Source organism: Camponotus vicinus, unplaced genomic scaffold (genome assembly GCF_025532165.1).
Source record: "Camponotus vicinus isolate PSW18456_S1 unplaced genomic scaffold, iyCamVici1.0 SCAF_12, whole genome shotgun sequence".
Taxonomy (NCBI): Eukaryota; Metazoa; Arthropoda; class Insecta; order Hymenoptera; family Formicidae; genus Camponotus; species Camponotus vicinus.
The window spans coordinates 4,045,932-4,069,143 of NW_028141948.1; the positions used below are offsets into that span (position 1 = coordinate 4,045,932).

At 31.3% G+C, this 23,212-nt stretch overlaps 2 protein-coding genes across 11 annotated transcripts; one reads left to right on the forward strand and one right to left on the reverse strand.

The window, feature by feature from the left end:
• The first annotated feature begins 428 nt into the window (after positions 1–428).
• On the forward strand, positions 429–20,447 carry LOC145963501 (uncharacterized). 9 transcript variants are annotated; one of them, XM_083085517.1, is made up of 9 exons: positions 430–925; positions 8,461–8,508; positions 9,486–9,731; positions 9,797–10,061; positions 14,477–14,682; positions 15,069–15,267; positions 16,067–16,294; positions 16,739–17,049; positions 17,835–20,444. In XM_083085517.1, exons 4-9 carry the CDS (start codon positions 9,810–9,812, stop codon positions 18,340–18,342), a joined length of 1,704 nt encoding a protein of 567 aa, XP_082941643.1. In that variant the 5' UTR covers positions 430–925; positions 8,461–8,508; positions 9,486–9,731; positions 9,797–9,809; the 3' UTR covers positions 18,343–20,444. The 9 variants fall into 9 exon arrangements, with proteins under 9 accessions (XP_082941651.1, XP_082941643.1, XP_082941649.1 ...); XM_083085523.1 differs by having other exon boundaries at positions 9,486–9,609; positions 9,762–10,061; XM_083085525.1 differs by having other exon boundaries at positions 429–925; positions 9,486–10,061; positions 16,739–16,977; positions 17,835–20,447.
• On the reverse strand, positions 20,258–23,140 carry Cluap1 (clusterin associated protein 1). 2 transcript variants are annotated; one of them, XM_083085527.1, is made up of 6 exons: positions 22,800–23,140; positions 22,491–22,687; positions 21,655–22,053; positions 21,261–21,499; positions 20,977–21,158; positions 20,259–20,809 (listed from the first exon to the last, which is right to left on the reverse strand). In XM_083085527.1, the coding sequence occupies exons 1-6, from the start codon at positions 22,819–22,821 to the stop codon at positions 20,526–20,528; spliced, it is 1,323 nt and encodes a 440-aa protein (XP_082941653.1). In that variant the 5' UTR covers positions 22,822–23,140; the 3' UTR covers positions 20,259–20,525. The 2 variants fall into 2 exon arrangements, with proteins under 2 accessions (XP_082941652.1, XP_082941653.1); XM_083085526.1 differs by lacking the exon at positions 22,800–23,140 and having other exon boundaries at positions 20,258–20,809; positions 22,491–22,791.
• Positions 23,141–23,212: the final 72 nt, after the last annotated feature.

The following is a 23,212-nucleotide window of genomic DNA, read 5'->3' on the forward strand; positions in this document are numbered from 1 at the left end:
ATATATATTTTTTTCTTTTACAGTAATTATACATATGTATATACATATATTATATTGCCAGAAGATAAAGATAGGAACGTATATTGGTAATTGTGTGTGCAGAATTAATTTTTCAGTGCAATTTATTCTTGTCTTCTTTCGAGTAAATATGTAAAATTATATACATATATATATATATATATATATATACACACACATATACATATTATATATATTTCATGTCACTACTTACCGGCACCAAAGCTTCTCATCCGTCGGTCGAATCTATCGCAGTTTAATAAAGAGGCAGAGATGGAATCGCGTCGAATCGCATCCGCGACCTCCGAATTCCAAACGCGCCCTTTCGACTGCAGGTGCGCGCGCAGGCGCGCGAGCAACGCGTAACGTAACCAATCGCAGCGGCGGGTGGTAGAGGGTGCTCGGATCGATGCGGCGGTCGTCGAGCGTTCGCGTCGCCGAACGGTTCGGTTTCGCGCGGCTCCCTCGCTCGTCTCGATTTGGCTTGTTGTGTCGTTTCTTCTGTTGACGATTAGCCGATCGACTTTGATCCGGCAGACAGGAGAGACGTTACATGCGTACGCACGTGTGGTTTCCCATTTACCTATCTGCCTGCCTGCCTATTACTGCGGCCTGTTCGGTGTATCCTTTCTTCGGCTCATCGCGCGAATTTCGTTCGTTTTTTCTCACCCTCGGATCGCGGGGAATCACTTGCGGTCGCGGTCGCGTATCGCGATTGATCGCGATAGAGCGCCGTATATACGCTACGTCTTTTTATTTATTTGCTCGATAATCGGCGAGACGCCAAGATCGTCATCGCGATATGAGCATGAGACGCACGGCCACTGCCAGTAATGACAGCTGTCAGAGGGATGTTGAGGCACCGCCGCCAAGTGATAGGACGTCGCGTGGATATCGAGCGTTAATTGTGAGTAGCAGATCCCTCTTTGACATCTTATCGGTCAGCTCGAGGGTGCCGAGAATGTTTGTCCTCGCTTCGCCTCACGCCGAGTATGTGGTGCATACAAGATGCGAGGGTTGCGCCGCTTGCTGCACCGACCTCGGTGTATGTTGTATGCTATGTGCGCGTGGCTCGATATATATTTTATTTTCTCCTTTTGTTTCCTCTTCTCCCCTTTTACGGAGCTTTCGCGAGACAATCCCGCAAATTAATCCGCCTCGCGGTCGCGATTCGCATAATTTGCGTTAGTGCCAAATCATCGACTGTGCGGCGTCTTCTGGGCGGAAGGAGTAGCATCCACGATGAATCTAGGCCAGAACGCGTGATTTTATAAAAAAAAAGTTTGAAAAAGAAACATTTTATCTTTATCACACTCAGTAGTTGAACAATTTAATTTTTTGTCGATTATATTTATAAATTTACGCACAATTTACGCAATTGTACATCACGTATATTTATAGCTTTTATCTTTCTTTTTCAAAGAAAGCTTAAAATGATTTTTTTCCAGCTCTATTTTTTTATAAAAATTAATAAATATAAGACTCGAAATATAAAATTAAACAAAACAGTTATAATGGCAATACGAGTCGAGTGTCGATGTTATAACACATTTATTTATAATACAATCAAATAAATATTGATATTTTGAGTCATCTTCAGCGCGAAAATATATAATAAAAGATAATATAATGAAAAATCTATTTTTTTATATTTCGGTTTTTCTGAAGCAGAAAGTAAGACTGTTTATAGAGGAATCCTTTATGGATTTTTAATTAGAAGAAGATAAAGAAGCTAGACTAATTTACATCGTAATTCCTTTTCACTTTCAGTTTTTTAATCGTAATATAATTTCTGCTATGAAATTTTTCATATTTTATTCAAAATCTATTTTCTAGAATTTTTACAGTTAATCGTTTGCGTTACGAATATACTATCAGTTCTCTTGCACCTTTTTATATATCTGGAACAGTCTTCATTTTATAGAGCAAGTTTCATTAAATTTATGATATGATTAATTAAACTGCGCAATAGTTATCCGGGATTTGTGTTATATGAAACTATTTTCATTATCACAGACGAATACATATTTTTAATATAACTCCTGTGCCCGTATATTTGATTGTATCATTGCTTTATTTCAATTTTCATGGCTACATAAACTCATCGTCGATAAATGCGGAAATATTGTCGAACAATACATGCAACAATGTTTTATTCAATATCAATTTGGATGCTTTATTATTGTTGTATTACTGTTTTATTATGTCTATTATTATGTCTACACCTATTTGCATATTAAAATAAGTAAAAAAAACTTTATACACATGAAATAATAATAATGAAAACGGGAAATTATATTTTAGTGTGCAATTACATATAATTGCAGGCAAACAAGCGGTTAAGCTAATTATTTCTCATAATTCCACGTTTTTTTGTACGACTGTAATGTGCGACCCAATTTTATGCACCAACATTTTTTAATAATTGCCTTTTAAAATTTTCCGTTAAATTAATTCCATGCAACTGAGATAGAATTGAATAATTTTATATCACAATATATCATATTCGACATATGCTACATTATCTAATATTAAAAGTAAACTTAATACGATTTTTCTGCGATATGTATACGTTTGTTTCTATCTGTTATTATTAGTTATACATAATTATTATTGAAAATTACATGTTATACACATAGGACTTTATAACACATGAGGATTTTATAATTTCAAACAATACTACTGTCTCCACATTCGATGGCACGATATCACTTAGTATTAAGTACAAAGTTTTTTCGATCAATGACTCTCCTTCGCTTTCTCAACGAATGAAGTGAACTTATCGGAAACGAAAGCAATAAAGAATAAATCACTCCCATCGTTATTGATACTATGGGGACAGTTTACTGACCGATTTTCCCTATTGCCCCTTTTATGTAATCCCGGCGGATGAACGGTCGATGCATACGAATACTAGATAAAACGACCTCGAGTTGATAAGAGGATTAAGTGTCGCACTACATACTGACATACTCGTATGCATGTGCGTCCAGCACATCTGTATCGAAAGCGAGCAAAATCAGAATTTTTTTATCTGACAGTGCGTGCCATTTGTGAAAAATCGCATTTTTTGTCCTTTTCAATTGTCACGCGATAGTATCTACGTCATTCTGTGTAAAAAAGGAGATCGCAACATGAATATCATGCGTATAGTATGGAAAATGTTGACATTTAACTGGCCTTACGATTAGATCTGGAGTTCAAGTTTGTGCGAACGTTAACGGTAGATTCTGTCTCTTTACATATCTTTTCGCGATATTTATACTATTATTGGACTTTATAGTCTCCATTTTTCGGTTACAATCGTGAATTTTATTCACAGCAATTGTTACATGCGCAAAAATAAATCGAACATTTAAAATGTTAGGGTTTTCGTATATAAACAAAGCGTTATTTTCGAAAATGAATCTTGTGCCTGAAAAAAATTTTGACCTATGTTGACTTACTTATTGGTGGTATATTGGAAAATAATGATGTAGATTATATTGTATCCAGTTATATTACTAAGAACTGATTAGTTTATATATAGATAGCATACCAAGCAATCATCTGCAATTTTAAACGGCTACGTAATTAAATGTTAGTTTATTGATTCTAACAAAAAAAAAACGATGTGTATGTATAAAATAATGATATAAGTTTCTTTCAGACGATCGATATATAATCAAAGTTTTTGAGAACATTCTGTATGTGAATAAATTAATTTGATTAAATTAATAAAAATAAATTAATAAAAATAAATTCGATTAAATTAATAAAAATTTGTACACAAGACGTGTATTAAACGTACAGTAACTTTTTTTTAAATAAATTATAGAAAAAAATTATCACTGAACAAAAATTTATTTTGTGGTTTTATTATTATGCTTATTCTTTTATAGATTTTCTAACATTTCTAAAAGTAGAAAATATGGAAAAAAGATTTATATCTCACACATACACATATACAATTTTTTACGCGATAAAAATACGTGGACGTATGATAGAAGAATTATAGGCAAAATTATATAATATAATTATATTATATAATATATATATACATATATATATATATATATATATATATATATATATATATTATAATTTTACGTCTATTTTTGAATGAATATTGCATAGCATAAAAGTATGAGATATAGCCTAACGTATAATACTGTGAAATTTATTTTGAATTTAAATTAGTTTTTCGACGAGTTAATTAAATATTTTCTGGATGTTATGTTTGAAAATATTCAAATAGTGCATTACGTTTCTCTTTTCTTTATGGCTCCTTGATTTTCATATTTCTTCTTAGCTTTCCCGCCGCATAATTTTCTAATTATAACCTCGACTATCATCTTTCGTTTCTGTGGCTCATAAAAACCTTGTCACTCAAACTTGCAATTAAACTGTCAGTTGTCATAGTTGACAAAGAACAACCGTCGTGCCACAATTAGCAACGACGACGATTTCATCGTTGGTGTGCACAGCGACGGTTGCTTTATTGTTTCTATAGCGAAATAAATCATTCCCGCCTCCGTGTCTGCTTTAATGAATCGTTCATTTTCAGCGTCGCTAAATATGGAGATCCTGGAAAAATACGCGTATTCCAGTAACATATGCAATAAATAATTGATAATTTATATTAATGTTAAGAATATTACATAATAAATAATTGAAGTAGATTGAGCACGAGAAAGTGAAAGGGAGAGGGAAAGAAAGAAAGAAAGAGAGAGAGAGAGAGAGAGAGAGAGAGAGAGAGAGAAAGATTTTGTAGATATACAGAGTGAGTTTTTTGAGACATCGAAATATCTCGTAAAATCTAAAAGATACGATAAAATGTTTCAGACAAAAGTTGTATGGTTTCAAGGGGGACATAAGATGGTGCCATTAGTTTGACCTTAAAGAGTCACCTGAAGGTCACGTGAAGGTCACCTCCAACTTTTTAAATGGGACACCCTATATGTTTTTGCATATTCTTGTAGCTCATCTCAAGAGCTTTCCAAAACACTATAATTAAGTTAGTTTTCATTAAGTACTTTCCGAGTTATGAGGCTTGAAATCATTTCTTAATTTTACATAAACCGTAAAATATCTTGTAAAATATTCATATTTCGATTATCTTACCTCAATATTTTATGTACAAAATAATGAGAGGAATCAACTGGTGTAAAGAAAACACAGTTATTTTTAAGAAAAAATATGTAATTTGCAATTAACAATTAAGAAGATAAAAAATTCACCCTGTATAATAATAGAATACACATTTATGAATTATCTGTCAATTATGAAAATTTAATTCTCAATTCCTCTTTCTCAATAATTTTTTTTATATAATTATATAATTATTTTTTTTATAATTACCGTTATTATGATTGTGTAAGGATCGAAAGAAGCTACTCTTTTATTGCACAGTTTGAAAGTTTACAATGATATTTTATATTATTATAAATTTGGAGAAAATAATAAGTTAAAAAAACGTTAATCTCTTTTAATAATCCGAATTACTTTCTTTCCGTTTTAAAAATATAAATTATAAGATATTTGGTCTTTATATTTCAAAAGATATAATATTACTAAAAAATTATTATTTTTTATTAGTTTCTTGAGACTATGAAATGCATTAATTTATGTGTAGGAATTAAATGTGAAGAATAAATATAGCATTTATTTTATCAGAAGTTAAAGAATATACCAATTCTTCTATATTTTTACCGAGATTTTTTTCGTAAAAATTAATCATTTTAAGACTGCGATCATATTAGGAATCAATAATAACGAAGAGAACTATGCTAGTTTACTGTCTCGGACAACGTCTCGTGTTACTTATAGGTCAGGACGTCAGGAAGCAGGAAAATTTTCCGATGTTCGAACATATTATAGCCGAGTTCAGAGAATCGATTCGATGCAACAGGCGGAAGGAAATAATATCTATTGCGGTCAAACTGACCGGATTGCCCTTAAGGTTTTCTGCGTTCATTTCCGTGCGCATATAACTAAACAATATATAATAATCGAAAATGAATCGATGAATTATAAGCTGGTTATTATCGTACTTTAAGCGAATATTTCGTTTGCATTTAATTCATGGCATTTTATCTCATTTCGACATTATATAACATTATAGTGCCTTGATTATTAAAATAAATGTACATGCATATATACACACACAAATACACACACACACACACACACACACACACACACACACACATACACACACACACACACACACACACACACACATATATATATATATATATATATATATATATATATATATATATATATATATATATATATATATATATATATATATATAGGGACAATGTGTATATACAAGAAAAAAATTTGTTTTATAGCATTAATTTTGTCTATATGCAAGATTTAATTTATAGTTGTGTAAAAAAAATATATTGCGAAAAGTGTACAGTTTTATAACTTATTTAATTTGATGTTTGAAATTCAACAGAAAAGTAGAAATATATATAATGTAAGAAAAAAAGTTGTATGTTTATAGTACTAGTACGTTTAAGTTATATTACTATTAAATTATTATTAATTTTTAACTTTAATAGATTATCTTTAATATATAATTAATAAATTTTCACAAGTGAAATAATTTATTAAAAAAGAGTTGTAATAAACGCGACTTAGAGATTATTGTGAAACAAATTTTTATTTATCTATATATTAAAAGTTTTTAAATCGTCATTGCGGTTCTATTTTCCATGTAAATCATCAAAAATTTAAAATATATTTTATTAAATATATTAGAAATACCTCAGACACATAGAAACATAGCAAAGAGAGAGAGGGGGGAGGGGAAGGGAAGGAGGGGGAGAGAGAGAGAGAGAGAGAGAGAATTTGACTAGATTACTATTTCAAAACTGCCTAAAAGATTAAATCTATTTTTGAAAGATAAATTAATTGCGTATATTTTCGATAATAAGACTTTTTGGAAAAACGTAGCTATTTATTTAAAACATTCAAAGTTTTTTGATGAAAAATAATTGCAGAAAAGTAATTTAATTATGACAGAGATATAAAAAGACTAATAGATAAAAAAACTAGTATATAATTATGTAATGTAATAGATTAATTGTGTAATGTAGGGCTAATTTAATAGCTCAACTAGATATGCTTAACTTTTATAAAAAAATATCTCTGGAAAATGAAAATGTGTAATGAAAAATTTTACAAAGAAATCAATTACAGATTTGTAAATTTATGTACATTTATATAAAAAACTGTCGTAGACTATTTATACATAATAGTATTTTTCTATTATTATTTATTTTTTATTTTTTATTTAATCACATTATAATATTTTGGAGCAAATAACAATTTGTTTTAAAATATTATGTATATTTTTTGTAAAAGAAATAAGGATTTAATATTTTTAATATTTTGTGAATATAATGTATGATGTATGATGATAATTTTACGGATTTAATAGGATTCTCAGTACGTATTTTATAGACTGATTAATGGCGTGAAATTTTTTGTTCTCTCTTATCGATAAAAACATTTTGCAATTGCCCACGCAACTCAATCATTAAAAGTATCGGCTGTTGTAAGTTTGTATAATTTATGCTATGGTGCTTCTTAATGTGCGTCGCGGTTTTATGTACGTACATATGTATACATATATACACACATAAAATCAGATATGTATCGCATAAAAATATTTTCAACCTGGCCATATTTCTGTGTTAATGTACACAGGATGAAAAATTAGCTACATTATAAAAAAGTCGCGTTATTACAAGTATGCATATAATATCTTTTTTTAAATACATTTATTTTGCAGTATTTCGCAATACTTTTTGTTGTTATAATTTTTTGATATTGTAAAAAAATATTGTAAAAATCACATTATTTAATTTTACTTTGTTTTAATTTTACTTTGAATGTATTACTTAGTTTTAATTTTTACTTTGATTAATAAGAAATTAATATTAAACAAGATATATAAATTAGCTTATAATGATAATTGGCAATATAATGATAATATTGGAAAATAACTATGATATCGCATCTCGATATTATAAAATTAATTCTTTATTTCTTGATAATTGTGTTTTATAAATATTGTTTCTTTTATTATTATTATTATTATTATTATAAAATATGATAATTATGCAAATATAGGCCACTCCTGATTTCAGTTCTCACATATGTTATCAAGATTATCACTCTGAGTAATGTTCTAAAAATTTTACTCGTTATTGAAATCGGGAATGACTCCCTATGTCTGTATAATTACCTTAAAGATAGTGAGATATTAATATACATATGAGTTGAAATTACGACAAATGACAATGTACGAAATGTTTTATTCGGGATGAAATAAGAAGCAAATTAATAATACTTAATTATATTATAATATATTATAATATATATTATAATAAATATAATAATTATATATATTATATAATTATATTACCATAATTATATTTTTAGGAAATACCATCCTCATGCTTGGCAGCAGTTTTCTTGGAACCACTTTAAGTAAGTAAACCAATTAAAGTTTTTTTTTCTTCATTTCTCTGTATACATAATTATTTTAATCGGAATACAAATAATTAATTGATATCAAAATCTCTTTTTGCATTTGCACACATTTATATATTTTATTTTCTTTAATGTTCATATATATGAATAACTTTATGCATTTGTTGTGTATAATAATGAGTGACAAACACACTTATAAGAAAAGAAATATCTGAATCACATAAAAATCATATATTAAAATCGTGCATAAATTTTTTTACATGCAACGTTTTTTTTTTTTATATCAACGCACGTGTCAAGCACATAATCAAAGTGCAGTATTGTATATATTTCGTTTGCTATACAAATACACAAGGAGAACAGTATTGCTCATATTTATTCGCAAAAATAAGTTTGTTTATTCACATCAGCGGTATCGATAACGGCAATTTTGTCCCGTTCTGTCTTCTGGCAGGTAAATAAAGTTTTTCAAACTAGTTTTACGTTGGAACTCGAGCACACACCGTGCAGTCGATCTCCTCTGAAGTCGACGATTGAGAGAACTTTGTTTTCGATATCGGCTTCTCAGTGTGTACCGTTAACCTGTTTTCGTAAATCCCATATGATTTCTTTAAAATGTGTGCGCGTTGTATTTAACGAAACGTTGCCGTACTTTTTCTTACTATTGGAGAAAAATCGAAGTTCTGTCGAGTATTTTGTTATATATAATACGCGACCAGATCAATATATATTGGAACAATTTTGAATATTACCGAGAAATATGCGCAAGGATTTAAAAATTTAGCATGCGAATAAAAAGGTACATTACTGCATAATTTTGAGATGTTTGCTGTGTCGAGAATTACGAAATGTTGAAATAAAAAAGATTCGCTCTTATACGTGTGTATGTAAAAGTAATGCATAATTTGTCTGCACATTTTTTCCACCAGGATTTTTTTTCATAGCCAACTTTACCATTTTATTATAAATTACAGGGGCAGAAAGGAGCAAAAGTAGTAGATATTGTACATAAACATTGGACACGAAAATATGATTGCATAGAGTCGACACGTGACTCTAATGCATAATGTTTCCATTCGCAATATGTTTGTGTGAAAAGTACAATTTTCAAGGATTCTTCTATTTTTCTCTCACATCTATCCACGACAGTCGTTTTTACCTCCTCATATTTTCAACTTTAAAAAGACCTTTGAAAGGCATTCTCGTATCGCATCGCCAAAGTTAGCAAACCTCCCCAATATCTGATTTAGACGAGAGTGACTTTGCCGAGGGTTGTCGCTTGCAGAGTCTTTACGAGCATGGGCTCGAGCCGAAGATCCGGCTCCGGTGGGAGTCGACCAAACGCCGGCGTTCTCAAGGAGCGTGCCAACATGTCGTTCATGCTGGTTGTCATGTTCTTCGCCGTATTTGGTTTGATCGTCCTTACGGAGATATTCCTGATCGACGAGAGGCGCGGCGTGAGCGTCGGCGGCACCGGCGTACTCGGGGGTCACAGGAGCGGTCATCGATTGCCGGCTGCGCCCGATCGTCCGGATTACGGCGAAGTGGGAGTGAGTATCCACGAAGAGAAAGAGGACGTTATGTATTTTTCTGATTTTTCAGCGATTTACAAGATTTTCTCCCTTGCTACATTATTTTAATCATTTTTCTCCCGATAAAAAATTCATTTTTATCTTTATGTCGCTGTCAACGTTCTCTGATCGTTTCTTATGATACATACAGGGTGGCCCATTTTAATCCATCCAGTCGAATATCTCGAAAACCAAGCCCGGGAGAGAAAAATGTTTCAGACAAAAGTTGTTTGGTTTCGAGGGGGACATAAGATGGTACCATTGGTTTGACCTTGAAGAGTTATTTGAAGGTCACATGAAGGTTACCTTCAATTTCTTAAATGGAACCTACTATTTGTCATTGCATATTCTTGTAGCTTATTTCGAGAGCTTTCCAAAACACTGTAATTAAGTACCTTTTCGTTAAGTACTTTTTGAGTTATGAGGCTTGAAATCATTTCTTAATTTTACATAAACCGTAAAATATCTTGTAAAATATTCATTTTTCGATTATCTTACCTTAATACTTTTATGTACAAAATAATGAGAGGAATCAATTGGTGTAAAGAAAACACATAGTTGTTTTTAAGAAAAAATATGGAATGTTAATTGCAAATTACATATTTTTTCTTCAAAACAACTATGTGTTTTCTTTACACCAATTGATTCCTCTCATTATTTTGTACATAAAAGTATTAAGGTAAGATAATCGAAAAATGAATATTTTACAAGATATTTTACGGTTTATGTAAAATTAAGAAATGATTTCAAGCCTCATAACTCAAAAAGTACTTAACGAAAAGGTACTTAATTATAGTGTTTTGGAAAGCTCTCGAAATAAGCTACAAGAATATGCAATGACAAATAGTAGGTTCCATTTAAGAAATTGAAGGTAACCTTCATGTGACCTTCAAATAACTCTTCAAGGTCAAACCAATGGTACCATCTTATGTCCCCCTCGAAACCAAACAACTTTTGTCTGAAACATTTTTCTCTCCTGGGCTTGGTTTTCGAGATATTCGACTGGATGGATTAAAATGGGCCACCCTGTATATGCACACCAGATGTCATTGCATTTTCGACTCGAACCCATCACGTTTAAATATTCGTAAATCATGTCTCACAAGTGTGTCTAGCAATTTGACAAAGAGCAATTCGTACGCACCTTTGTTCAGTTCCATGTTCATTAAAGAGTTAAGTAAACTATAAAAACACGTCTAACCAGAGCTAGCAGTATAAGGAGTTCAAATGAAGATATATTTGATAATAAACTCTTCAATATTAAACTCTTCATTCTACAGCTTCTAAGCCAATATTATTGAAATTGCCCAATTTCAAGCCCTTAAACTCCGATAAATATGGTCAATGAGATTTTGAATCATAAACACGTATATTTCTTTAACTTTGAGTCAACATGATATTCTCATTTGTCTCGTATCATTTTATTCGCTTATTGATTTCGACAACTTTGACTCTTCATATCTCCGAAACCATTCCTATGCTCAACTTGAAATTTTTCTCAGATTAATATATCATCACAAACTATCATTTAGACCACAATCGATTCAATCCATGAGGATCACCAAACGGGTGAAAAAACAGGTGTTTTTGCGGATGATCTTTGTTTATGCATCTATTTATACATGTGAAATTTCGGTGATATATAAATACATGTTATTATTTCATATTTGAATATCATTGAAATTCTACTGAACCGATTGAAATTCTACCGAAAGGCGGCATTTGCTAAATATACATTAAACGCCAGCACAAATGTGAAGTGAGACAAATTTTATAAAATTTTAAAATGTAGACTCCATGGAATTTTTTTACATTTTTTTTTCCTCGATATCGACACATACCTCTGACAATTGCGAAAGCTATGATAAAATCGAATGATATAGAGCAATTAATATATTTATTTTATATTAAGCTAGTGTATATATCTATTTTCTTTTTTCACGATGCAAAAATATTTTGAAATATACAATAATTGACGATAACGAAAGAAAGTTTGTCAAAAAAGTAAAAGCACTTTGAATTTCTAACTTGCAGCAGAATTTTTAATGTAAATTCAAAGAAATAACTTTCTAAAGATATCTTTTTTTTTCTCTTAAATAATAATCGAACGAATAAAAAAAGATGGCTCAAAACTCTTGAGAGTTTTCCATTTTATATTAAAACTTAGTCGACGTGACGAATTACCTCGTGTATAAAAATAAAGCCGCTTCAAACTAAATTACATAATTTGAGCATATTATAATATTTGTAAAATAAAAAAAAAATAAAAATACGAATAGCGTGAGGAACAGACTTTGTCTCCTTTTTGTGGATTGCATTAAAAAATTGCGAAAGTATCATGAGATTTTATATATGATTATTGTGATTTATGATACCTTTTCTATTTTGAAATTAAAAATTATATTTTTTTTTTCAAATTTGTGATTTTATTTGATTTCATTTTTTGTTTAATAAAAGTCTCTTTACTTTTCTGTATTATACGATATATTATATAAAACATATATTTGTAGACAGAAAAAGAGAAGGAGGAGTAAAAGAGGGGAGTAGGGAAAGATGTATTTCTAGTCTATTTATCCACCCTTTTGTTTCCCCAGTTTCATTCTCCGCTCCGAGACATTTTCCGCTGTAAACTAAAGGACGGGAGCATCCGCATGGGGCGTCGACTTTTGTATGCTCTGTCTCTGTTTCATGTGAAACTATGGACAAAGCAAACGCATAAGCGACGGCGAAACTCGGACAAAAAGGCCGAAAACTTTGTCCACCACGTACTACAACATCGATTTTTCCTGCCTCGCGCCTTCGTTCTTTTTACTCTCTTCTTCCTTCGTGCCGCTTGCAACGTGCCTGGTATAGTTTATGCACCCTTACGTCTAGTACCGGACAATGATTCACGCCAACCTCTAAGAACTTTGAAGGAGAAACAGTCGCGCAGCACATGCTTGAACGATGCCCAACGTGGCACGGAAAAGACATACGACCGCGTTGCGGAAAAGTTTAACCGAATACGAACGAACGGCCACCTGACAAATTAGTTTGCTCGATCCTGCGGAACTTTCTTCATCCGTTTACATGTCGAGACACCGCGAGAGAAAACCCGAGTATCCTTTAAAACTCGTCTCCCAGGTTGACTGTCCAAAGAATCTTTGAGTTTAAATTTCAGAATTGAGTCGAGCTGCGAATTCACAAGTTTTAATTGCTCTATGATTATTGTTCTATGAATGAAGCCACAGTAGTAGAAGGACCTTATAAGTTGGCATTAATCATAGTAATAAGCTGCCGCAAGCTAATTATTATATGTGCAAGAAAAGAGATGTCAATTACAAAAGTTACAAAAAATCAAAATTGACACGTATAGTTTGAAATATTGTAATATTTTTTAGTTATGAGATTCAGCAATTGATTGAATATTTGTAATATGTTTTCAAATGTTCATCCAATTGTTTGCAGCAGATTTTGTATTAACAATTTTTTACACAGATACAGATATGTATTTATTATCGCGAATAAGACACGGATAATTCCAGTCGATTACACAGGTCTACAAGGTTTTGTTGTTGGGCAGCTGGGGGTCATTTCCGAAGTAATTTTCTGCGTAGAATCCGAATCTGAGGTCAGAATTGGCCCATCATATCAGGATTTTGAGATATTTGAGGTTATATACTCGAAAAATGGCTTTTTGGGCTACCTTTGAGGTTATGTACAGGACGCACAAAATTTTTTAGCTCTTTTCTTCTAATTGCATTTAGTACTACTCTTTCCCTTCAAAATGAGCTGTCGAATGGTCATCTACGATTTTTCCTTGCAAAGTTACGGCCATTTTAAGATGACATGATGAATTCCAAACCCTGCGCCGTTATAGCCCAACAACCTCATGAGCATTCACATTAAACCTGTAAATTTTGAGATATAAACCCGAAAACCTGGACTGAAAACTGTATATATGGGTTTTTGGGGTCGCTGATTACGAATCTGATCTCAGATCGACCCCAAACCTATTATAATAGGTTAAAATGGCCGTAACTTTGCAAGGAAAAATCGTAGATGATCATTCGACAGCTCATTTTGAAGGGAAAGAGTAGTACTAAATGATGCAATTAGAAGAAAAGAGCTAAAAAATTGTGTGCGTCCTGTACATAACCTCAAAAGTAGCCCAAAAAGCCATTTTTCGAGTATATAACCTCAAATATCTCAAAATCCTGACGTGATGGGCCAATTCTGACCTCGGATTCGGATTCTACGCAGAAAATTACTTCGGAAATGACCCCCAGCTGCCCAACAACAATCATGACCCCATTTTTTGTAGACCTGTGTTATCGATTGATGATATCGATTGATGATGAAGAACTCAGAATATTAATCCTTATACATCTAAATCATTGAAACTTTGATTTCAGGCCGAAGATTATGCCGGTTTGAAGGGTAGCTTTGACGAGCATGTGGGATTGTTGGTTCGCGGAGAGGATGCAGGACAGAAGACAGTAATACACCCGGATCCACGTGGCTTACCGAGCCTACCGCCCAGCTTAGAGGCCCGTTTACCGCAGTTGGATCAGAATCTAAAGGTTACGCATGCTGAATGGTTGCCAGTCACCAATACTAGGTTTGTTTGTTTAATAATCACACGGTAATCGAATAATTAATGAAATTAGAGACACTTATATTTTCTTTCGTTTAAATTTCAACTTTTTGAAAAGTCTCTCATTAATCTTGTAAAACAAAATCAATTTTGTTTCAAGGTATATTAGGAACCTTAAATTAATTCTGAAAACTCTATTTTATGCGTTTTACAATTTTATTTTCTGATTTTATAATATATTATTTTATTCTTTTAGATTAGTTTGCACAAGCAATATACATATAAAGTTTTATCTGGTTTTATCTTTTATTCTAGCTATATTATATGTGTATTGTGGACAAGGTAAAAATTAAATTATACATCGGAAAATTGAAGAGATGATAAAGCGTGTGTTTATTCGATTTTTCTAGATTTAAATTCTTCGTTTACTCGGCGTATTTTGACGACAGAGTTAGCGGTTCAGGCACGCCGGCGAGTAAAAGTCAGGGTGTAGTACGCGTAATCAGCGCTACTAAAACCAGAAGCCCCGAGCGCGTTTGGTGTAGGCTCTGGTATAGGCAAAACGGCGGAAACATCACTGCCTCGGTAACGGTAGCTGCGAAAGTTAAGGTATGTTTCTCCTATAAAGAGGGAACAATTATGATTTTAATTGTCCCAAGCTCAGAAAAAAAACACATTCTATAGTATTGATTGTGATGTACTAGTTTATCTCACACATACACATTTACTCATATATATTTCAGTAATCGAAAAATTCGTAAAAAATTTATTTAGTCCTATCTTTTCAAAATTATTATATTGTTATATTTTTTGTCCCACGTTTTTTGTCAGATCAAATCTCGCGATAAAAAATTGATTACTGTAGATGTAGGACTAAAATTGCATTTGTCTCCTTAACTTTTTGGAAATTTCATTATTCTACTCTGTTTGTGTAACTTTTTTTTTTTATTTATTTACACTTATGATTGAATTGTCTTCGTGATATTATATATATATATATATATATATATATATATATATATATATATATAATATCACGAAGACAATTCAATCATAAGTGTAAATAAATAAAAAAAAAAAGTTACACAAACAGAGTAGAATAATGAAATTTCCAAAAAGTCAAGGAGACAAATGCAATTTTAGTATAAATATAAATAAATTTTAGTATAATTATAAATATAAATAAATAAATAAATATATATATATGGTATATATATATATATATTTATTTATTTATTTATATTTATGTATATTTTCGGTCAATCACAGATTGTTACAATAAGTTGTTTAGCTTTCACTATTGGGACAAGATATAATCTTCGATAATTCGAAAATATTTTATATCTATTCTTTTTTTATATCATTCAAATTCTAGTATACTATATGTGTCGTACGCTATGACTTTCAGGTAATCCGTGAAAATTGGAATCTCAAGTACAGTGCCTGCTTCGTGATATGTCCCTTGCCCAAAGAATCTCCGACGATGGATAAGGTGCCAGAAGCGGTTAGTGTTGTAGCGAGATTGCGAGCTGTCCCGACGAATCGTATTCTCATTCAGAATCGTCTCGAGAGCAGAATGAACGACAAAGATGCTTTGGCTGTCTGCGTTAAACCTTTACATTATTATTACAATAGAGTACGTATAAGTAATAGCATTAGCTGATATAATGTTTGTACTTGCACATACACACACACACACACACACACACACACACACACACACACACACACACACACACACACACACACACACACACACACACACACACACACACACACACACACACAGACAGAGAGATTATTCTTTTATTTTTTGTCGTCTTTATGTTTGTCATTATTTGTATTTATACTTATGTTTGTTATTACTTTTGCCTTTGCATGTTATTCTGTGTAAAAATGGAGCATTGCATTGTGTGTATATGTATGTTTGCAAATACATATTGCTATTTATAACTATATAAGAATAGAATCATCAATCAATTCTTTTTATTATGCTGTGAAATTTTGGCGGTTGTTTTAATAGAAAAATGAATGAACGAGAAATATTTTACATTTTAATTGATGTTTATGTTATGTTCAGGTTTTGCAATTGGTGGAGTTTATCGAATTGCACAGACTCTTGGGCGCTACTCATGTCACTCTATATAACGACACTGTAGGCCCGGCAGCTGGTTGTGCGCTGAAATATTACGAGAGCAAGGATCTGGTTACAGTATTACCGTGGCATCATCTTGACATGATTTCCCAACGAGAGATTCGTACGGAAGGCCTCTTTGCAGCGCTTAATGACTGTCTCTATCGATCTATGTACAAATATGAGTATGTGGCCCTTGTAGATCTCGATGAGTATATCATACCGAGGCATAATGACACCATAATCGATTTGCTACGGTATGATGCTTTCTTTATTTCAATATCAATTTCTATAAACTATTTTTTGATATATTTCTTATAAATTAACAATGATCAACATGATTTCGAATAATTGCTTACTTTAAACGCGCGTTTTACTCGGTTTTACTTATTTTCAGAATTTTCTCAATCTTTATTAAAAATATTTATAGAGTGATTTATCAAGTTTTATTTTTTTGAAGTGAATGATTTATAGAATCATTTTGAATAAAATAAAATTAAGTTGAATAAAACAAGATTAAATGTTAAATTTTCTATTTAAGTTACCAGATTTTGAAATTTGAGAAAGAAACATTATAACCAGAAATAAAAAAATCCCATTTTATTGGTTTATTATTATACCACGCATATATTGGTTACATTTATGTATCCCGTACATGTGAGACGAATACTTTTGTTTTACACAGTGTATTTCTGAGAATTTTAAATTAAGAACTTTAAATTAATTTTAAAGATAGTTGGAAAAAGATCTATGTTTATGTGAACGTTTATTTATGAGTCTAAAATTTATGATTCTATATTATTTGAAAGATATTTGGAAAAGTCCTGTATTTATATAAACTTTGATTTATAATGATTTCTAAGAAACATCTTGTGAAGCATCTGTGTTAGTAAAATGTCATAAATTATTTCTATCTATTATTTTCTATATTATTTATTTATAATCGAAAAATATTGATTATCATTCCAAATAATTTAAATTTATAAACATATAATTTTGAATTTGTAAACGTACATTAATTTTGTGACAAATTGATTTCTAGATGGATGGGAAATCGGATCAATGTCAAATCCACAGGTGCATTTTCCTTTCAAAACGCCTTCTTTTATCTGCAATGGGCCGATGACCCATTTGTAGTAACTAGCCGCACACCCACCGAAGCTGGTTTAATCACTCTGAGGAAAACGCGACGTAGGACCAAGTTGCATCCGCACAAACAACGTTCCAAATACATTTGCAAGCCGCAAGACGTAGTTGAGGCGGGTAATCATTTTGTATGGGAGTTTATCCCAGGTCATGGAACTCTGAACGTGCCATCCGATGCTGCTATATTGCATCATTATCGTGTTTGCGAGTTCGGCGGTGACGATTGCATTAAAACGCAGTCGACGGTCGATAGAACGGCCTATAAGTACAGAGATCGACTCGCTGCGAATGTTGACAAGACATGGATGGAGCTGCGTGCCGAATGCTCGCTCCCGGAACTCGATCCGGTCCCAGTATTGACGCCTCGAATTAAACTCAGCTCACTTAGTAAATCGATCAGGTAGCGAAAGACTATCGTCGAGATCCTATGGGATATTGGCAATTTCACCGGTACACCAAAAGTTGCGAGGACCTATTTCTACAACTATGGCGGTCCTTAGTTTTCTTGAAGAAAAAAAAAAAAAGCTAAGCGGACTCCTGTCCTTTTTTACAAAATTGTCGATGGACTGTTTTTAAATTTGTGAAATGGAGGAATACGGGGGATTTATCGAAATTATTGCGAAACAAAACAAAAAGAACGAAAAGGAAAGAAACGCTTTAATCGAGACATGGATTAATCATATTTTTCTACATGACGGATTCTTAAATGGCTGGCGAAATCTAGAGACAAGTTACCATAAGTCAATCGAGTCGTCTTGATGCTATATGGTGGTACTTTTCTCTTACAGTTTTATACACTCTTGTATCTCTGTATCTCTCTAATTCTTTTATTCGATTAGCAAATGTGATCATTTGCGACAAATTATTATTGTTAACGAAGATTGTTACGGAGGGCCTAAATCACGGGCTAAAAAAAGCACCTGGTGATAAATGACGAGCAAGATTTAAATATTAATCCTATTGTACCGTTGTTTCGAGTAAAATTTTTTTTAATACTTGTAAATCCGCACAATGTATCTTATACGCATATCCATAGAATCAATAATCAGCATAGTAATATATGTATAATATGTATTTAGAAGAGTGTTAGACATTCGATCTGCAGAGACAGCCTAGGAGATGTGCAATGTTTTCGAAAAAATATTTCTGATACAATCCGTCGGAGATTTGTTAGAAATGTTGAAAGGATGTGAATTTATTTAAACAATAAGATGTACTATAGTTATATGTATAACATTTTTCTTTTTAATCTCAATAGATCTGAATTTGAATTTATTTGTTTTATTGATGCACTATGTATTTTCTTTTACATTAGTACATAATCGTGCATGATTATATTTTGTAATATGATAAATTGTCATATAATTCAATAAGAACCAATAAGTTGGATTAATTTGCAGGATTATCAGTTCTTATCGAGTAAAAAATATATTGAAATAAATCATTAAAATTTTAATTTTTAACAAAAAATATTTTTTACATAGAAAATATCTATAAAAATAAATCTTTTTTTATAATTTTTTTTTAAAATGAATTTGCTGCACAAGTGATTGTACAGTTATTATCTGATTTATTATTTTAATTATTATTTAAATGACAAATAAACAGTGAAACATTTTCGTTGTACACATACAAGTAAACATAGGCCGATGATGAAGTCGCACAAGTGAATTTGGTAGAAAGATAAAATGTTTCAAATAGGTACAACTTACCAGATAATAAGAGAAATATTATTGGCAACAGAATCGGGATAGCAAAATATTGTTGCCGAATGCCGCTATGGCCGACACGTCTAGCAAAATCTTTCTATATCCTTTGTTAAGATATATATAGGATCGTGTTTCTTACGCGTTTCTTACACAAGTTTATGTATATATGTGTATACACGCATGTGCATACATGGACACACGTACATGGGCATATATGATAAACCTAAGTTACATGTGATCGGTGCTGAGCTATAATTGATAATGCGTCGACATCGATAATTATGTTGACGAAAATAAATATATTATTAGGATAAAAAAATATATACTTCGATTTTCTTGAATCTTTTCTCATCATATTATTTAAAGACTACAAATTGCATTCATTAATTATGTAATAAAACATATAATTTATGTAAATTTTGTTAATATATTATATAAATATTAAACATTTGTTTGTAAAAGTACACACACACACACACACACACACACATACAAGGAAAGTTTCAAAAGTAAGGTACAGAGTTTAATATATACAAGAGAGTTTAACTGGTAACACTTTAATTGCCTAAATCTATTTGCAGATTATATGGAGAAATAAATAAAAACTCATTTTGTGTGCGATTTTATTTATTTTAAATAAAAAGAAACAAATTACAATATTATACTTTTTTCTTTTTTTAAATGTATCTTACTTTCGAAAGCACCTTCATATATATGTATATGTATGAAATTATAAGTTATATTTTTATTTGTATATTGTTGTGTTTTATGTATCTCATTATAAATATATATTTTTTTCTTGTATATAATACAATTTTTTTTATTTAGTATTATGAAAAACATACTGGGCGATTAGCAGAAAGACTGCATTATACAGATTAAAAATCGTCGTCCGAATGTCTGTCTATCTTGCTGACAGATCGCTTTTCTTGAGCAGTTTTAAGGTCATATCCGCCAATATCCGGTGCGCCTACAGAATTCAAAAGATCATCATCATCATCGTCATCGTCATCATCAAGATCACCGTCGATTAATAAGTCGCTATCGCTATCCAACGAGCCATCACTGTCATTCGATTCTTGGATCGTTCCCCTTTGCCGTCCAGACATGCTACCATAAATGCGTCGCTGTGTATATTGCATTTTCGATGCTTTTCCAGTGCCTGAAATAATTTTTTATTTGAAAAAAAAAAAACTCAAAAAGGATTCATTATTTTCTTTTTATTTCTTTTATGCTTCCAAATATTTTATTAATTTGTAATTTTTGTCTCTTAAATTTGCAATATTTTATATAGTGCTAGAATACTAATTTTATTGGAAAAATTATTACTTGGTTTGACATGGGCTGATTGGGCAGATTTTTCGGTTGTTGTAGTCTCTGGATTTGTTAGAGAAGTGACTAATGGTTCTTGAAGATTTGTAGCGAATAAAGAATCATTCCCTTCCATCATGCTTTCAAAGCTCGAATCTTCGGCTCTCATTTGTTCCAATTGCTTCTTGGTCGCAGCTTGTCTGCAATCAGAAATAACAATAAATTGTACACAATTATATAATTTATTTTATGTATAATTTAGTTGTTTTTTTTTCTACTTTTATTATTTGTAATGAGAATACCGTCTTTCGAATCTTTCTTGCTCTGCTTTGGCTGCATCTTCATACAAATGCTCCAAATATGCTAGATATCTAAACTTCACCAAATAATCATTGTATAAAGATCTCAATTCAATTTCAAGCTTCTCGAATTCTTCCATGAACGCTGGACGGACTTTCTTCAATGTATGGAGTCTCTTTTGATTCCTATCGAGTTCCGTTTTTCGTCTCTCGATTCTCGCATCCAAGTTTTGTTCTGTATCCTTTTACGTTACATATATGTTTAAAAAAGTAAATTTTATTTATCAACTAATAAACTAATAAAATTTCTGTTGACAAGGAAAGAATAATTAAAAATTTGTAGCTTTAATAGGCAACTTAAGCTTCATAAGTGTAATTTTAAAATAAAATTTTTTACCTTAACATTATCAATTTGCTTCTTGGTTTCTTCAATTTCTTTAGACGTATTCTCGATAACATCTTTCAAAGCCGCTTCTATTTCCGAGGTATCAAATTGTCTGGCAATCTTGGTATTGCGAATCTCTCGAAGCTCCATTTCTCGACCAAGTAAATCGAAGAGAGTCGCTCCGTTGATAGTCAATTGACTGGCGAGTTGCCGCGTCGTTTTCAGGTCACTGATTTTATCGGATATGTCAAAATTCACTGTATTCTGATTATTGCCAGATCGATTTTCCTTGATGCTACTACTATTTTGCGCATCGTATAACATTGTTGTAATTTTCAATATTTCCTTTACCCCATAACCATCGGCTTGATACAGCTTCTTTGTGTTTAATTTGATATTTGTCTTTAATGCCTGCATCGCACAAGATGACCATTCAACAGAGTCAGAGTTGAAAATAAAAGTGATATTTTTTAGAATAAATAAATAATAATTTTCAAAAATTCCTTTTCTTTATTTTATTTATATTTGTTCAATAATTTTTTCTTTTTATTCAATAATATATTTTTTTCTCTTTATTCAATATTTTTTAGAATAAATAAATAATTTTTATCTCTTATTCAAAAATTCCTTCTTTTAAGTTTATTTTTATGTATAAATATGTATATTATTTTACAAATAATTTGATTTATATAAATTAAATCGATTTAAAAATCAGGTATAGAAACTTTTCTGCTCTGTTTAATTGAGATACTTGTTTGTAAAATAAATAAAAGACACAACTATTTCCAAAGAATCATTGCTGTAATTTTCAAATCACATATTTTATAGAAATCTGATTTAAATATTACCATAAACTCAGCGACGTTACGTATCAACGCCACACGTTGCTCCTCGGTATCATGTTCGTTAGGTATATCGATATCCGGATCGAATTGTTTCACCAGCCAAACCAGGATCTCCGCGACCAAAGGAAAATTCGGTACACGAAAATTGGCGATGGAAATCAGTCTCGGATAGCCCAGCACTCTCATCATCTCTGTGAAATCTACACAAGTGAACGAAAGGGATATAAATCGCATGTTATAATTTCCTGCGTACTTTTCATAACATAATTTTCACATATATACATAGAAATAATAAATTTGTCATTTACGTACTACGTAAATCACGATAGGACATTTTCGCAAGAAAAACTCAATCACTATAATCACAATACGCAGATTTCGCAGTGTATTCTTATGTTTTCTTATTTGTGGCGAATGTTGCCATAGAAACCCACTTGTACAATATACATACATATTTATGACGAATAAAAAGACAGCAGGATATAATCGATTTATCCAAAAATAATATAAATTCCCTTTTTATTAGATATTTTAGATTACTTTATTAAATCAGTTAATGGAAAAAAAAATGACAAAATCCCAAATCGCAATTTTTTGCGTGTAAAAATATTGTTTAATAGATTACAAATATTGCTATTTTTTTTAACAAAAATTGAATTAAACGATTGTATGTATTCAATTTTGAAACTGATAATAACATACAAACTGAATATTTAAGAATCTTA

Coding starts and splice junctions, on each gene's coding strand:
- Cluap1 (XM_083085526.1), bottom strand. CDS start 22,721: ATGCGATTTATATCCCTTTCGTTCACTTGTGTAGATTTCACAGAGATG. Junction 21,500..21,654: donor AGCAAATTGATAATGTTAAG/GTAAAAAATTTT, acceptor GTAACGTAAAAG/GATACAGAACAAAACTTGGA. Junction 20,810..20,976: donor ATCAGCCCATGTCAAACCAA/GTAATAATTTTT, acceptor AAATTATTTCAG/GCACTGGAAAAGCATCGAAA.
- LOC145963501 (XM_083085517.1), top strand. CDS start 9,810: ATGGGCTCGAGCCGAAGATCCGGCTCCGGTGGGAGTCGACCAAACGCC. Junction 10,062..14,476: donor CGGATTACGGCGAAGTGGGA/GTGAGTATCCAC, acceptor CTTTGATTTCAG/GCCGAAGATTATGCCGGTTT. Junction 15,268..16,066: donor CGGTAGCTGCGAAAGTTAAG/GTATGTTTCTCC, acceptor TATGACTTTCAG/GTAATCCGTGAAAATTGGAA.